This window comes from Corythoichthys intestinalis, chromosome 11, assembly GCF_030265065.1.
Source record: "Corythoichthys intestinalis isolate RoL2023-P3 chromosome 11, ASM3026506v1, whole genome shotgun sequence".
NCBI classification, from domain to species: domain Eukaryota; kingdom Metazoa; phylum Chordata; class Actinopteri; order Syngnathiformes; family Syngnathidae; genus Corythoichthys; species Corythoichthys intestinalis.
This window is the reverse complement of record NC_080405.1, coordinates 39699071-39716488: the sequence shown is the minus strand read 5'-3', so window position 1 is coordinate 39716488 and position 17418 is coordinate 39699071. Positions and strand designations below refer to the sequence as shown.

Sequence of the window (17418 nt, the reverse complement as noted above, 5' to 3'; positions counted from 1 at the left end):
ATTTTAACCAGCTTTAGACAATAATTGGCTGCGACTGTGACATACTTTAATTGGGAGGGGGCAACAGTGAATAGAAATCAAAACTGTCATCAACACTTTCTGGCTGTGACTCAGTCAGTCTGCCTCTTTTCTTCCTTCAACCTCTGCATCAAAACTTCCTTCCTCAACTTATTCATCTGAGAACAAACCACATCAGATGGTCACTGAGCCACCAACAGCAGTTTTCTTAAAACTATTATTTCATTATTATCCATACTTAACTCTAGCACCTAATGATTAATAAAGCAATGACATAAAAATCTTATAGAAAAATAACATTGTAATTGTGTTTATAATTGTATTTAATATCCGACTATCCTTGCAAACTTGTTCTTACCAGGACTGCTATTCACCCAGCTGATGAGGTATCCACTGCCTTTGGCAGCCTCATCTAACTCATTTTTTTATCCCTCAATCTCCCTTCCCTATGACGCATGTCTATGTAATGAAATATAAATATTAAAAAAAAACAAAAAAAAACCAGACTCCCCGGTGGCTTTTAGTTTTAAAGCTTTCTTAATTTCTTTCTCTCTCAATAACGATGGAGGTAGATTTGTGTTTTTATTAATCAATCAAAAAACAAAGTTACTTCTATCAAAAACAAAGTTGCTTCAATCAAAATACAGTATATACTTTTAATCCCCAAAAAGTCACTTCAATTAAAAAAAAAAATGTTTTTGATTGCAAAAATAAATTTGAGACAAAAAAAAGCATTTGAAAACTATTTTTCTTGATTGAAACAATTTTTTTCCATTGAAGTAATGTTGTTTTGCGTTTGGGGCACATTTTGGCTAGGACATTTGTGTCTTTATTATTCAATCAAATAAGTTGCTTCAAACAAAAAAATATATATAAAAAGAAAAACTTTGCACATGTGTCAATCACCCTTTACCAAAGCCTGAGAGGGTTTGAGTAGACTCACTATGAAGCATTTAATAAAGCCAAGCATTTTCTTACTACTTTATTCTTGTTTGAAAATAATTCGGTGGGGCAGTAACATGTTTAAAACTTACCATAATTCTTACATTTTGAAGTGCTTAAAAACCATTTATAAATGATACTTTGGTGAAAAAAGTGAAAAAACATGTCTCATATATATATGTATCTTTTTTCCAATGTAAAATCTGAATAAATGCATTGAACACGCACAAAAAAATGGGGGGGCGGGGGGGCGCTACTTCGCGGTTTTCACTTATTGCGGCGGGTTCTGGTCCCCATGAACCGCGAAAAACGAGGGATCCCTGTATTTCTGAAAAGCTTTAAGAAGCAGTACTCATTCCCACCACTCGTCGGGCCGGTGTTGTGCCGACACCGGCCGTCAGCTCAAATCCAAGCCGAAAATAACGCGTCTCCGGCGGATGACGGGAGCGATGTGAGGCGCCCCCTCCATCCGAGAGCATGCCGCTTAATTTGACTCAACAGTGTGTTTCTTCGTTTATATTACCGCTAAATACACAAGCTTGACGCCAATTTAACGGGAGCTATTTTTTTTCATGGGAGATTTGGCTAGCTCTGGCAGTGTTCAACGCAAGCTGCAACGAATGGCAGTAACTTTTTTTATATCGCAAAATGTGAAAACGATTGAAACCATTACTCACCAAATTCAATCTGCTGGCAAATACAGGCAAGTGTGTATGCTGCGCTCTGGTCTGCCCCGGTGTGGATAAGGCCTGCTTTTTGTTTTCGCAGCTTTGCAATGCAATGCAACCAAAGGCTCTCCGAGCACTCCATGTACAGTAAGGAGTGCGCGAGTTTGGAATAATGGAACGCAGCTTGGACCGATGATTGGTTCTCGTCAGCGAAGCATCTAGAAGGATTTGCTGACTGTGTTCTTAAGTGCTCAGTTTACGTACCAAGTTAATCACATGATGATAATAATAATAATAATTAAATAAAACCTCGCGACCCCCCCCCCTCCTCCCAAAAAGAATTTCTCCTCGGATCTACGCAATTCACGTAGGTCGCCCTTTTTGACTTCAAAACGGCGAATTTCGCCGAAAGGTGAGAGATTTTCATGCCTGCTAATTGTGCAAGTTCTCCCACTTGAAAATATTAGAGAGGCCTGTAATTGTCAACATGGGTAAACCTCAACCATGAGTGACAGAATGTGACCCTAAAATCACATTGTTTAATTTTTAAAGAATTTTTTTGCAAATCATGGTGGAAAATAAGTATTTGGTCTATACTAAAAGTTCATCTCAATACTTTGTTATGTACCCTTTGTCGACAATAACGGAGGCCAAACATTTTCTGTAACTCTTCACAAGCTTTTCACACACTGTTGCTGGTATTTTGGCCTAGTCCTCCATGCAGATCTCATCTAGAGCAGTGATGTTTTGGGGCTGTCGTTGGGCAACACAGACTTTCAACTCCCTCCTCACCCCGTGGCATCAAAATGATAACAAGAACGGGGTGCAAAAATCCCAGAACCACACGAGGGGACCTAGTGAATGACCTACAGAGAGCTGGGACCACAGTAACAAAGCCTACTATCAGTAACACAATGCGCTGCCAGGGACTCAAATCCTGCACTGCCAGATGTGTCCCCCTGCTGAAGAAAGTACACGTCCAGGCCCATCTGCGGTTCGCTAGAGAGCATTTGGATGATCCAGAAGAGGACTGGGAGAATGTGTTATGGTCAGATGAAACCAAAATAGAACTTTTTGGTAGAAACACAGGTTCTCTTGTTTGGAGGAAAAAGAATACTGATTCGGACCATACCCACTGTGAAGCAAGTGGGTGGAAACATCATGCTTTGGGGCTGTTTTTCTGCAAAGGGACCAGGACGACTAATCTGTGTAAAGGAAAGAGTGAATGGGGCCATGTATCGAGAGATTTTGAGTGAAAATCTCCTTCCATGTGCATGGGAGATCTGCATGGAAGAATGGGCCAAAATACCAGCAACAGTGTGTGAAAAGCTTGTGAAGGGTTACAGAAAACGTTTGGCCTCCGTTATTGCCAACGAAGGGTACATAACAAAGTATTGAGATGAACTTTTGGTATTGACCAAATACTTATTTTCCACCATGATTTGCAAATATATTCTTTAAAAATCAAACAATGTGATTTTCTGTTTTTTTTTCCACATTCTGTCTCTCATGGTTGAGGTTTAACCATGTTGACAATTCTCTAATATTTTCAAGTGGAAGAACTTACACAATTAGTGGTTGACTAAATACTTATTTGCCCCACTGTACATGTTTTTGGATAGGTATTTTGAGATTTAGGGGGTATTTAGGTACTTAACTCATTCACTCCCAGACATTTTCACCGGCGCAACCCCCTTCGCTCCCGGCCGTTTTACTGGATTTTGACTGATTTTGCAAGGCCCACAGAAAATTCTGTTCTGTTGCTATATAAAAATGGAACCCACCAAAGGAAACATTAGACTCTCTTCTTTCACCAGGGGAAAAAAAGTAAGTTCATATCTTTTTCCAATTTTTAGATATCAGCATTAGAAAATAGCTTAGTTTGAGCAATTTTCCAATTTCTGATGAAAAAACAGAGAAATTGAGCTTTTTGTAAAAGCATACATTTCAAACATAAATTTGACTTTAACACAGCTATTTTTTGCTTCTGTGAAATCCCAAACATCTGAATAATGTTTTCCTTCTACAAAATAACATGAACAACAACACAAATAGAGCATTTGATAGCAAAGTAACAGTTTATTTACACATAACTAAACTATTGAACTGAGAGATGACACTGTTGTGGCCGCGGCTGTATTAGCAGACGGGGTAAATTTTCCCCTCATCACCGCCAGTCTGTCTCATCAAGATAGATTTTTTTGAATCTTTCTTTTGTAGTGACCACTACCTCATAACAGAATTCACCTAGGGAACTTGTGTGGGGCATGTGCCTTGTGTTTACATCGTTCTCCACATTTTTCTCACGCTTCTTACTTCTTCCAACTTCCATTTCCTGACTATTTCTCTTCATTCATTTCCTTTCACGGTCCGAAATGAGTTCTTACCAAATGCGCTAATGCCCTCCAGTGGCCAGTTTTATTGCTTTAAAATGGATTTTGAGCGTTGTGCTTTGGAGCGAACTTGCATCAGAACCCAGAGATGTCTCTTGTGGAAAAATAAACAACAACAAAATGTAAAAGACGTATAAATACATTTTTGGGACACTTAAACAATTAAAAATAGAACGTATTTAAACGTTTTTGGGAGTAAATGAGTTAAAGGGTTAATTCCGATTTACGCGAAAATTCGGGTTACATCGCTAGCGTAAGAAAGGAACTCGTTCGTAACCTGGGGACTACATGTATACAGGGATGCATCTGGGCCGCGCCCTTGCGCCATTTACGCATTTTGACAGCCACTTTCACAACTTTGTAACTCCACTGCGCCAGCACCGGCACAAGTCTATTACGATTGGCGCATATTGCTATATGATCTGTGCCACATATGACATACTTCTGTTAAAATAGCTAAAGAAATAAATTTAGTTAAACAGCAATTGAAAACAGTTTGTTTTTCTTAAGAGGTTTTAACTTTCGTCGTCTGCCATATTGCCTTACCGATATTTAGCCATAACCACCTTGCATTTTTTTCGGTGCGTTCCAAAGTCGTGGTAGAGGCTATCTCGAGCTTTTCCGTAATCCGCCGGAAACTTCCGAAAGAGATAATCGAATATTCATTTACCCATGGTGCATTGCAGTATTTACATTGAACATGGCGGATGGTTGCAATATGGAGCGTGAGAACAGGAGTAAAACTCTCAAAGACATTAAAAACAGGCAGCAAACAAACATTCTCGTTTTTTAAGAAACAATCGAATAAGTCTGCGGAGGGTAGTGACAATTCATTGCAGCAAACTGCTGTTAATGATTCGAATTTAGTGGATAATGGGAATGATTCGAAAGCAGATGAAACTTTGGATAGTGAAACGTTGCCTAGGGTGACCAAACGTCCTCTTTTGCCCGGACAAGTCCTACTTTCACGCAGTATCCACGTTGTCCTGGTGGGTTTTATAAATTCATAAAAATGTCCGGTTTTTATGATTTTTTTTACGGGACCAACTTGAAGAGAATTCCTCCGGCCGCTAGGCGGCAGCGCTTGCCTGCGTTGACGTTGCTCCTACTAGTAGGGGCGGGAGAAGGAGTAGATCTTCTTCTTCTTTTTTGTTGGCAGTTCACCCTTTGTTTCATGGGGAATTACCACCATCTACTGACGGTTTTGCGAGAGCTCAGACTACAGTAAGGAGTTCAATAAGAAGTTCTAAAAGACGTGGCTCCATACACCTTTCTGTAAGTTTCTCCTGTTAATGTCGATCACGTGTCTTCTGTTGTACATAGGGTTATATGTGTACACAGAGATGCAGTATATTGTATGAGTCTTGTAATTGTTCTGCGTTAGTTAGTGGTTGAATGCTAGTATAGCTAAATAGCTGTGTTGCTTATGAGTTTTTTTTTTTTTTACGATAAATACGTATATAATGGCAACTATTGACTTCTGTCGGAGATTTGTACTGGTGTAATCCGTAAAATCCCGTTTGTTGTCGCATCTTTGCGCTGCCGATGGTAGTAAACTTTTATAGCAAAGTCTGATTTTGCCTCGGCTCCCGTATTCGCTAATAGGTTAGCAATCCGTGAGCTCAGCTGCGCTAGGCATTATGGGCAATGTAGTTTTGAATTTGAACTGCTGCGTTTGGAAACATGCTGGTTGAATCGCTTGTCAGTTTATTTCAGTTATTGTTTGCGTACAATTTAGAACATTGTATGAGAATAAAAATTGAGTGGGAATAACATTTTGTCAACGACAATTGTCGTGATCGTAATTTTTTTTTTTTTTTAATTGTTTGATTATTTTTTTTAGGGAGAATAAAGCCTGTTGAGTGAAAAAAAAGTGGGAGATATACGCATCTTTGAGTGATCTTCGAGTAAAATTCAAGTATCTCGAGGCCGGGCCGAGTGTCCTCTTTTTGGAAATCAAAATATGGTCACCCCAACGTTGCCGCCACCAGAGAAACGCATGAAAACTGACAATATGGATTATTTTGATGAAGAAAACGAACCTATTACGAACGTTGGTGATAATGACAATGGTGATACGAAAAAATATGATCACGTTTTTCGGAAAGAGTGGCTGAAGAAATACACGTGGCTAAGGTATGAAAATTCTTTGACTTGAATTAAAATTGTTTGTTCATATATTAGAAAAATAGATTTTACTCAAATAATGGTTTTTTCATTTGCAATTTAGAAATATCATGCTCCAATGAATGTATTTTGATTTATTTCGATCAGTTTTGTATACTTCGGCAATCTAGTTAAATCGTCCCCATCAATTTTAGAATTTTTCACACACAAGGGGGCCAACTGGCCCCTTTTTTAATTTCCCAGATGCATCCCTGTGTATAACCTTATTGGCTGCCATTGATGGTGATAGACATCCAATCCAATTTGACTGCAGACCTCCCAGTCAAAATGGATTGGACGTTGATCACCGTCAATGGCAGTGAAACATCGCTCAAAGCCATCCTTCCCAGTTGAAATGGATTTCGTGTCTAAAGCTGTAAACAGCAGGGAATCATGTAAAACATAATACTGAAATTCTTCAGTTTCACATTGATTTTAATCCTAAACTAATGGCACTGTTTAGGTGAACAACTCCATCTAGTGTTTTAAAGCTTAGAAGTGTAACAAAATGTAGGCTGAATTTCAGCTTCTTATGTGGGCCATATTCAATGATATTTCATAATTTACTGCGGGCCCATAAAAAAGAAGCAGTGGGCCGCAGTTGGCCCACTGCTGTAGTTTGGACACGCCTAGTCTACAGGATAAGTGCTATTGAAAAGGGAATTACATGCAAATAATACACACCATGTCCAAAGGCACTGGGTGAACACAACATTCCCGATTTTCCCCAGGACAACATTCCTGCTACACATTTATCTCCGCTACATTATTGTTTGTTACAGCAGCTGAGGGTTTACTCTTTAGGCCCTCTGTGGCACATCTAGAGGTTTCCACCAGGAGTAAACGTGGGACGCACAGAGCAAGGAGAATTGTCTTGTATTCTTTTCTAAAGTTTTGGTTGAGTAATCCATATATGATGGCGTTGAGGCAACTGTTGAAGTATGCCATGAAGTAGCTGGTAACAAATAGCCACTGGGGTATGTTTGGTGCTACTTTAGCTGGATTTATTGCTACCGCCAAGCCTATAAAATTCAGCGGTGCCCAGCACACAGCAAATAAAACAAATACCATAAACATAGTCAGGAAGTTCCTTACATCACTGGGTTTTAGTTTGGCTCTTTGCTCTGGTTTCACCCGGTGCTTCACTTGGATCACCCGCACCCATATCCTCAGGTAGCAGTAAGACACCACCAACAGTGGAATCAGGAAGTGGATGACCACCACTGAAATTGTGTAGTATGAGCTCACAGTTTGGGCAAAAGTGCAGGAGTAGATGCGAGGATCATACTGCAGCGATCCCACAAAAAAGTTGGGCACCGTGGCGATGGCGGTGAAAACCCAGGTCAGACCTAAGTAGCAGCAGGTGTTCCTCAGGCTGAACACACGGTCATATTGTAAGCTGTGGCAGATGTAGCAGTAGCGGTTGATGGCAATAGCCATGATGTTGAAGATCGAGCCGATGACACTTATGCCCATGACGAAGCCACTCGCCTGGCAGTGCAGGTCCCCCATGGTCCACTCGTCATAGAAGATGGCCGTCAGAACCAAAGGGTAGGGGTACAGCGCCACCACCAGGTCTGCAACCGACAGGCTCACCACAAAGATGTTGCCTAAAGAAACAAACGATTCTTGAAAAACGGAAAAAAAATATCCACAATAGACAGCGCGCTATTCTCTTAATAACGCCTAACAGACTTCTTTCATACAAGTGAGACTCATATGCCGCTGAGGTTTGTTCCGCTCAATAAATTTGCTAAAAATGTGGTACCCTGGACTGATAAAACAGATTATCGTTATAGACAACAACAAATGTCTTTCATGCAATGTTGATAAACCTTTGGGAATAAGAAAGAGCAGTTCCGATTGCCTGAGGATTAATCCTGCAAACAAGTGACACCTTGATGCTTTCTCATAAAAATGACTATAGTATCTTGTGAAAGAAATGCTAGCTCAGTTTCTGTAGCATGTGTCTCGTATTCTGACTAAAAGTCTGTCTTTGCTTTTTCTTTTTGCATTAAAACATGAAAATGCTCACGAGTCGTGGTCGCCTGGGGATGAACCTAGAACAAAAGTGTCACCTTGATTGACTTTCTTGTTTACACTCATTGTTTAAACAAAGCATTGGTTATTCATATGTATAAAGATGTTCCGCCTGGTCCGTCACAAGGTTTCTTCAAGCTAGCGGAAATACTGCATCTGTCAAGGACTCTACTCATATTAACTCTAGGCCTTTCATGAACACTGTCTCTCACATACACAACTTTAGGGTGACCAAATGTCCTCTTTTGCCCAGACATGTGGGAATAACAATTTGTCAACGACAATTTCATTGTTAGAACTTTATAAAAATGTTTTTAATTGCCACATAGCCTATTGTGTGTGTATTGACTGGACTACATTTCCACGGGTCTGCATTATATTAATGAAGTATTTAGCTATTAGTTTTCGAACAACTTCTGTGGAATGGTGACTTAATGATGACGTTGCGGAGGTGCAGGTTTATAACCTGTGCATTTGTGGTAAAATAAAAAAGTATCAAATATAATCACGAGTGATAACCATTTGTGAGCTGCCTGCCGCCTGTTCTGTGGGCAGACCTAAATATCTGAACACCAGTGGTTGGTTCTGCTGTGCTCAGTAACAGAGAAAACAGACGTTGGAGCAGTGTTCCATCATCCCCCAAAGTGCTAAAACAACTGAATTAACATGGTGTGAAAAGAGTGTCATGCATTTTAAATAATACAGCTGATAAATGTTATTTCACAAAAATTCAGCTGCCCATGGGCAACCTAGTTTTTAAGCTCCTAAGCAATAGGTTGCCTATGGGTCATATGCTAACCATTAACATATCTTAAGGCAGGGGTCAGCAACCTTTTTGGTGTGGAGTGCCACTTTCAAATTTTCTTGTCAATCAGTGTGCCACACCAAGATTAATGACGCACATCCGAATTTTTATATTGAACGAAACTGCAATTTTACTCCAAAGAAAACAACATGGACATACATTGAAATCCTATAACCAGCCAACCAGTTGTTACCGGCATCCTCAAGGGGCCGCTGTCCCCTACAATTAACCGGCTTACTAGTTAAGCTTAGAAGAAGAAGTGGGCGTCTGGGCGAGAAAAAGAGAGGCAGCGAAGCAAGGTATTGAGAGAGAGTTGCGCGAAAAGCACCGTGAAAAGTGGCTGTGTCCCATGCTGGTTTTAGTTTTGTTATTAAAGTCTCCAGCAAAATGCTATCCAACGCGTCACTGTGTTTTTATTCACATCGCCACCTCTCTGAAGTAAGCATTGGACGAATCGACGACAACGAGCCACGTTAATCGCCGGTCCACTCCACACTACGGTGCGGAGTTGAGATCACCGCAATTACCAAAAAGTGCAGATTGGTAAAACAGTGTACTTCCACCCAGCTCTCTGATTGGTTGGCTTCGTGACACGTTAGTAGCACGCAGAGAAGAAAATTGAGGAAGAGCTGGAGGTGTGCACAAAATCCAGTATTGCTCACATATAACGCCATAGGCAGAGGGGCTGGGAGGGACGCTCCCGTAAAGCCCCTAAATAACAGGGCACGCAACTGAAAATACCTTAATTTCTGGTTAAAAAGTTTTAGTTAAAGTTACAAAAAAAAAAAAAAAACAAAACAAAAATTATTCTGCCATGCGCTCACGTGTTACTGGTTAACCCTCCCATTGCTGACTCGCGTGTCATAGGTTGCCAACCCCTGTCTTAGGGTTACCATATTTAGATTTCCAAAAAACAGGACACTAGACCCGGCCTCGAAATACCTGAATTTTACTCGAGGTTCACTCAAAGATGCCTTTATCATATTAATATATTTAAAGTGTGCCTCCTCTATCAGGATAGAATATATATACATTATAAATAGCCATATTGTATCTAACTAAAGTAAAGCTGTCCCTACTAGTCCACATAGTCGACGCCATCGATGACGTAAATCCGTCGACGGTTAATTTAGGGTTAAAAAAATATATGCTTGGAAAGTTCAGATATGCGTGTAAAGTTCAGAATGTCGGACGCTTGGTATGCAAGCGCGGAAAGCGGCACAAAGCCAAAAAAGCGCACCAGAGAGTCCAAAACATTGACTTATTTTTAAAGAAACAAAGGAGGGTACACTGTTGTGTTCTGTCTCTTCAATGCCAAGCTTGGCTGCACGTCGGCCGTGAATGATAACGACAGGAGATTGTAAGTCCATTTAACTAACTAATGACATGTTTTATTAAAGTTGCTAAGCCTGTCGCGATATGCAATGAGTCCATTTATCGCATGGTAAATAAAAATGAGGGCGGTGATTTTCACGGCTGTGTTTTATCCCTGCGCGCGCGTGCATGCATCCATTTGTGCGTGCGTGCTAATGGCATATGAGACTCTAGTTCTTTTCTCTCATCAACACGCTGTAGAATTAAAGTTCAGACATACAAAATAAGAAAACACATCTATAGTAAACACTATTTACGTTGGCATTGCTACATTGAGGTGAATGGGGAAAAAAGACGACCTATTTTAGCCGGCTATAAAACAGGCAGCCTTCTCCAAAACTTGCAGTTAAATGGTGACACTTCAAACATGAAAAATCGCTGGTTAACAGCAGTTGCATAAGGAAAAAAAATCTATTACTGACACCACACGCAATCACAAAAAGTGCTTTTTTTCGGAGTGTAAAGCTTACATTAGCGGTTTAGCGAACGTACTTCCGGCAAACATTTCAAAATAAAAGCATGTCATGTTCGTCATATAAATACTAACGATTTCTGGAGTTAATCCCACATACTTCAGATTCTACACTAAGAATACCGTTAAAATGACACCCTTTATGAAACGTGATTGGCAATGAATAATTATGATAATATTATTATATATAGTACTACAGTATACTATAATATTAATGCTAGGTATTTTTTAAGACTTGTTTTGAATCATGTTGGAAAGGTGAAGTCAGTGTTCTGAATCTGTTTACATTCCATTCTTTAGCACAAGTTAATTCTATCAGCATTTGAAGTCATTGCTTATTTGTGATTTATTTTTGTTATTTATCTGTTTATTTGTACTTCAATAAAGAATTTAAGTGTTCCAAAATGTTTTTGTGAATTGATGAGCCTCAACAAAAATTTCATTGCTAAATCAGTAAAAAAAATAAATAAAAAATTCTAAAAAATTATAAGATTAGTCAACTAATCGTAAAAATAGTCGGCTGACTAAGAAAATTAGTCGTTTGGGACAGCCCTAAACTAAAGACAAAAATTCAAATTCTCAGAGGTTACTCAACAGGCTTTATTGTTCCTAAAAAACATAATCGAATAATAAAAACGCAAATTAAAAAAAAAAAGGTTAAACAATGATAAAATATATTAATATAATCCAGATACATGGAAATGTAGTCCATTCAAGACACACACACAGAAGGCTATGTGCCAACCAAACATTATATACAACCTTATACATTTCTAGAGGTGTGCAAAATTTCCGATTCTTAGATTATTCGCGATTCGGCCGTGGAAGATTCGAGAACGATTCACAAACATCCAAATTCCGATTATTGAAATATGCCAAGTAAAGCAGAAGTAAGACACACTCAGCGCGCCGCGCGGTCTTCGGTACACAATTAGGGACGGAGCGAGAGTAGCTAAACATCATGCTTCTCATTACCCGGCCCCTCGGGTAACGCCAATGCTCAACTCACGGCTCTAGCTCAACTCATGCCACGAGATAAAAAAAAAAACACAACAACATACCTGACTGCTGCCGAAAAGCTGCTACAAGCCACATTATGTTACTGTAGATATCATTTATATAGGACTAGATGCATTATAGCTTCGGTATCGTTACCAGCACATCTACAAAAAACTAGATGTGGGAGTTAGTAACGGCCGCCATCTTAAAGCAGTACACTTCTCTGCAAGGCTGTTGTTGCGAACCTTCCAAGCGAACCTAATTAACTTTTTATCTAAAATACTCCTAAATCGGTAAAATATTGACTTGAATCTATCTTTAAAATAGTTTTAAAACTTTCACATATTGAAAATAGACAAAAGAGAAATTATGGAATAACAGGAGCAATTTTAACAACTTTAACGGTTGATTCACAACATTAAATTAATTGAAAGTAGTTTAAAGCTGCTTATATAGAATGGGGACTGGAGTTTTTTATTTACTGTTATTTTTGTATATTTGTTTACTGCTATATGTTAACTTGATACTGAAATAGTAGTTTGGTTTAGCCTGAAAGGATTTTTGAACAATTTTGGAACTAATGTAAAAAACAAATTTAAAAAAAAAAAAAAGGAGTGGGGTGCATCAGTAATCGTTTTATAATCGAATCGGAGCCTCTGAATCGTAATCGTAATCGAATCGTTAGGTGCCCAAAGATTCCCAGCTCTATACATTTCTAATTGTCGTTGACAAATTGTTATTGCCACTCAATTGTTATTCTCATTCAATGTTCAAGATTGCACGTAAACAATTACCGAAATAAACTGACAAATGATTCAACCAGCAAGTTTCCAAGCACAGCAGTTAAAAACTGCTTTTCCCATAATGCCTTGCGTGGCTTAGCTCACTCACAGCTACCCTATTAGCGAACACTGGTAGCTGAAGCAAAATCAAACATTGCTAGAAAAGTTTACAATCATTGGCAGTGCAACGATGTGACACCAAACGGGATTTTACAAATCCCACATGTACAAAGCTCCGACAGAAGTCAACAGTTGTTGAAAAGTAAGTTTAGCTGGTGTACATACCAATAGCCTGTGAGCTCCTGTTGTCACGATAGTTTGTTTGTGAATGAGAATTGAAAGGTTGACGCCATGATAAAGTCAGTCTGTGACTGCGCACGCATGCGCAAATTTGTATCCAAAGTAGAATAAAGGTATTTTCGACTTACTCTTAAGGGTACATGAGCATTTGATTATAAATGGATTGATCGTAATAAAAGTCTCAAAAACTGGGCAGGCTCTCAGGGAACACGTCACAGGCAGCAGAGTACCGTAGTATTCTGTGCAAAGCGTAGGTCAATTTCAACATGTGCTAATTGGTCCCGAGGAAAATAATGAAAACCGGACATTTTCATGGATTTATAAAGCCTTCCCGGATGTCCCGGACAGGATATGAAAAGTGGACATGTCCGGGATAAAGAGGACGTTTGGTCACCATAACATATCTAGCTCACTGTTCTCCGATAAGAGTTCCAATCTTAGCTCTCACTTTCTATGTAGAGCAGGAGTCCTCAAATACAAATCTTGAAGGTCCACAATTATTGTTTTCATACAAGCACGAGTCCATTTATTAATCTCGGTCAAGTACAAGGCAGGTCGAAGGTGGTAAAGTTGGTTTTCTTTTGACCAAACAAAAATACAGTCCACATTCTGATTAAATAAAAATAAATTAACAAAATATTTTCTTGACTTAAAATAAAAATACAAAAAACAACAACATGCAAGTTCAATGTTTACACATTTACAATATATAATTCACTAGATCTGTCATTCAGGTGCAAACTATTGACAGTACATTTTGTAAGAAAACGTGAAGTAGTAAAGTACATGTTCACATGTACAGAACATAAATTACAAGCTGTGTCATTAAGGTACAAACATAATAATTATTGACAGTAACTTTAACTGTAAAACACAGCTCAATGAGAGAAATGGCACTTGGGGGTCACAAAGCCGTTTACTCACATCATCAGCCAGTACTTCAGTGCGTCTTGTGGTTGATGAATCTGAGAGTGAGATTTGTTTGATTTTTGTTTCATTTCCTCCTTTTGTTTTCTTTTAAACATTGTGACCTTCACTTCAGTCCAGGGGTCGCGTTAACCGAATATTTTCCGTCGTTGACCGGTTTTTTAAAACGGTGACGGAAAAAATTGAAGTCAATCTGTCATTTTGACAGGTTGCAATTCACACCCCAGACCACAGGGTGGCGAGTGAGCATATTAATTAGCTATTGTCTCTCTTGATGCATGACGTCGTTGGCCTTACTCGGAAAAATGTCAAGGCAACTGAGTGTCCGAAGTTTCTTCAAAAAAGTTTCTTCTTGAGACATTTGATTATGCACAAACGGGCACGCAATTCAAGTCCATGCACACCAGGAGGACGCTGTGAGACTGCGTTCAGGCCACAGCAGGTGAACTGTTAATTTCATTGTTCCATATGTAGCCTACCTACTGGGGCCACAGTCAGCTGTTTTTGTCACTGCTGAGAAAAAGTTACACATTCATCTGCTTGATGTGTGATGGCGCGGTGTGGATTCTCTGTTAAGCTTGTTCGGACAGAATATTAATTAAAAATGAATGAAAACTAAATACTATTGAATATGTCATTATTATCATTTTAAAAATTTAAGTGACGGGTAAAAATAGATTATGACCGGATTTTTATGACCCTGTCAGTCAAAATGACAGACAACGAAAAAGTCTAGCGCAACCTCTGCTTCAGTCATACACTCTTTTACTATTTCTCCATCAGAGAACAGCTTCTTATGTTTGGCCAACACCCACGACACTTTGAGTGAGAACTTCGTTGCAATTTGTGTTGTGTCATAGATTTAACAGTAACCTTCCTTGACTCTTGATATGACTGCTTCAACCTGTTAATTTCTTGCCCTCTGAATTCTGATTTAGGAGGAAACTTCTCTCCAAAAGAGCTGTGCTCTTTAACATAATGGCGTTTTCACATTTTCACTTTTTATCAGAGCAACTGTCTTGAGGCATATTAAACACATAGGTTTGGTACTTGCAGTTGGTAAAATGGACGCATATTTGTCAGTCCATTCCTCACTGAAACGGCGATTTTCGCTGTCCCATTTTCTTCGCTTGGTCAACTTTGAGCATGCAATTTTGTTAGATTCGGTCTTCGACTGGTGGCAAACGGAAAACAAGCAGATTGCAAAGTGCCGGGTGTGACCCGTGTTTCACACTGCTGCGGTCCATCCACTCTACCTAGCTAGCAGCATGCAGGCTCTCTCAGCCAATCAGCGCATCCATGCAGGTTCTTTCAGCCAATCAGCGCATTGTTGTCTTAGAGATGACAACAGAAGTGGGAACATGGAAGATATTTGACAAAAAATGAAACAGAATTTAGCGATAGAATAGTAGTGCATAGCGATAGATCAACAATTCATACAAATAATATATGTCAAAAAACTTTTTTTTTTTTTTTCGCCGTTTGCTCTGGGTCCACAGAGAGGTGTGCCGTGGTCCGGTCGTGGACTGCGGTCCGCTAATTGAGGACCCTGGGTTTAGAGTATACGGTACATGCTCTTTTTGTGTTAGTGTGAGTGTACACACGTATTCCGGCTTATTCAAAAACATATAATAAAGCTAATTTAAGGTATGGATGTCTGTTTGTAGGAATGTCACAATATTAAAGACAATTATTTGTGGTATAATTTTAGTTCATCCTAGTTTTGTCTTTGTATAAAATAACGAGCCGTTGTAAATTAAATAAATGTTTTGGCTGGCAGTATAATGTGTCGTATGTGGGCGAGCTCTTAACAGGGTTGGAAGAGTGGTTCGTCCATTTCCTTGGTCCGACACACACTCTTGGTTAGCCCAGGAATCGGAGATTAAATCTCTCTTAATCTAAACTGTTTGTTTCCTCCTATCTACTGTATTTGTGTAAAAAATGGAGTGGAAGAGAAACGCACTCACAAGCACACAAACGTGGATTGTGATTTTAGTGTTTAGTGTGCGCTATTATCCTGTCCTCCTCAGGTCAAAGCAAGCAGTTGCGTGACACTAGATCATCTCAGAGGGCATGAATCATAGAAAATGACGTCTGACATTGTTATAGTGCAGCTGTTACTGGGCCAGGAAGATAAAATATAAATCAAATTCTACTGTTGTGTCAGATTACATATCAGATAAAGGAGTTCATACAGTGGAGACCCAATTTAATCTAGAATACTTGGTTGTTTGGAAAAAGCATTAGCCATTTTGTTCTCTTTCAAAAAAGTTTTTTTTATATTGTCCATTAATTCAGGCACCAACCATTAGCCGCTTTAGGATCCTTAAGAGGAAAGGTAGAGTATCCACTTACTGCTATGCTTTGTTTGTATTAAATGTCTCTCTGCTAAACGAACAATCGCAGCCAAAATGTGGTGTTACGTCTCTTCAAAGGTACTGTGTGAAAGTCAAAAACTCTCATGAAAATTCACTTGTACTCTGCTGGATTTACTGAAAGTATCTGATATATAAATATATTAAAATACATGAATGTTGGTCCTTCTTCCTTTGCTGATCCACTTCTTTAAGGGACAAACACAATTATTATGACTAAAATGTTGTCTTCCGTGTGACTGTTATTTAGTAATTAGTACGAGAGTACTTGTTTTGAAAAGTAGCTTTCGTGTAATTCATAACAATGTTTGAAAATGTGGCTGTAGAGATCATGGATAATAATGTGATGAACCATTGTAACTGTATCTATTATTATAAGATTTGCCTGCTTACTTTGATGCTTTAAGAGGCTTCTACTTATGTTTGAGCCACGCAGCTATCTGATCTATGTTAGCTGCTACAGCCAGCTGACTGTGTCTAAATTGGGGTTGGTTAAATCCAGGTCTGTATCCCTAATGGTTGGACGGTGGGTGTGGACGACACCCCTGACCATAAGGAGACCTGCCAGCTCCAGCAATAGGCCTTTACAATCGCCCTCCAAACCCTCACTTGATGCCCCAGCCTCTAAAAGAAACATTATTTTATTTACGTTTTTTTTTATAGCCGCTAGTTTTGTGGTTTTTTTTTTTTTTTTTTTTTAATCACTAAAACATCCAAAATACAGAAAGTCAACTAGACACGTGCCGGTTACCGGTTTCTAGGTATACGGTGGTATGAAAACCTCAGGGTTTCAAACCTCTAAATTTTCCGTCATACCGTTCCTACGGTATTAGCTATTTTTTTTGTCCTAAAAATGCAGGGAGAAATCCCTCGCTTGCAGCTGCAGTGCTCACCCCTCCAACTCTGGTTGTTGCTCTTTGAGTCTGTGAGTCAGCTGTGCTGGCTGGAGGAGGTGAAGCACCTGAACTTTTCCCCCCCATCAAAGAAAACAAAGTTGCTGGTATGGGAATACTTAACCTACAGAAAAGTTACAGATGGCCGCAGCTTGGAGGAGGAAGACCAATAGACATATAAAAGATGTTTGCCCAGGGCGGCTGCTGGAGGAGGCAATACCTCCGATATGATTTTGCATTTATGTGACCACCCGTTATAACCGT

At 39.3% G+C, this 17418-nt stretch overlaps 1 protein-coding gene across 1 annotated transcript in view; it reads right to left on the bottom strand.

The window, feature by feature from the left end:
* Window positions 1-3183: 3183 nt before the first annotated feature.
* Window positions 3184-17418, bottom strand: part of mtnr1c (melatonin receptor 1C) — a 55472-nt gene continuing 41237 nt past the window's right edge. The window contains exon 2 of the mRNA XM_057850469.1: window positions 3184-7797. Within this exon, the coding sequence (XP_057706452.1) occupies window positions 6932-7797 (866 nt within the window). The 3' untranslated portion in view covers window positions 3184-6931. The remainder of the gene's footprint in view (window positions 7798-17418) is intronic.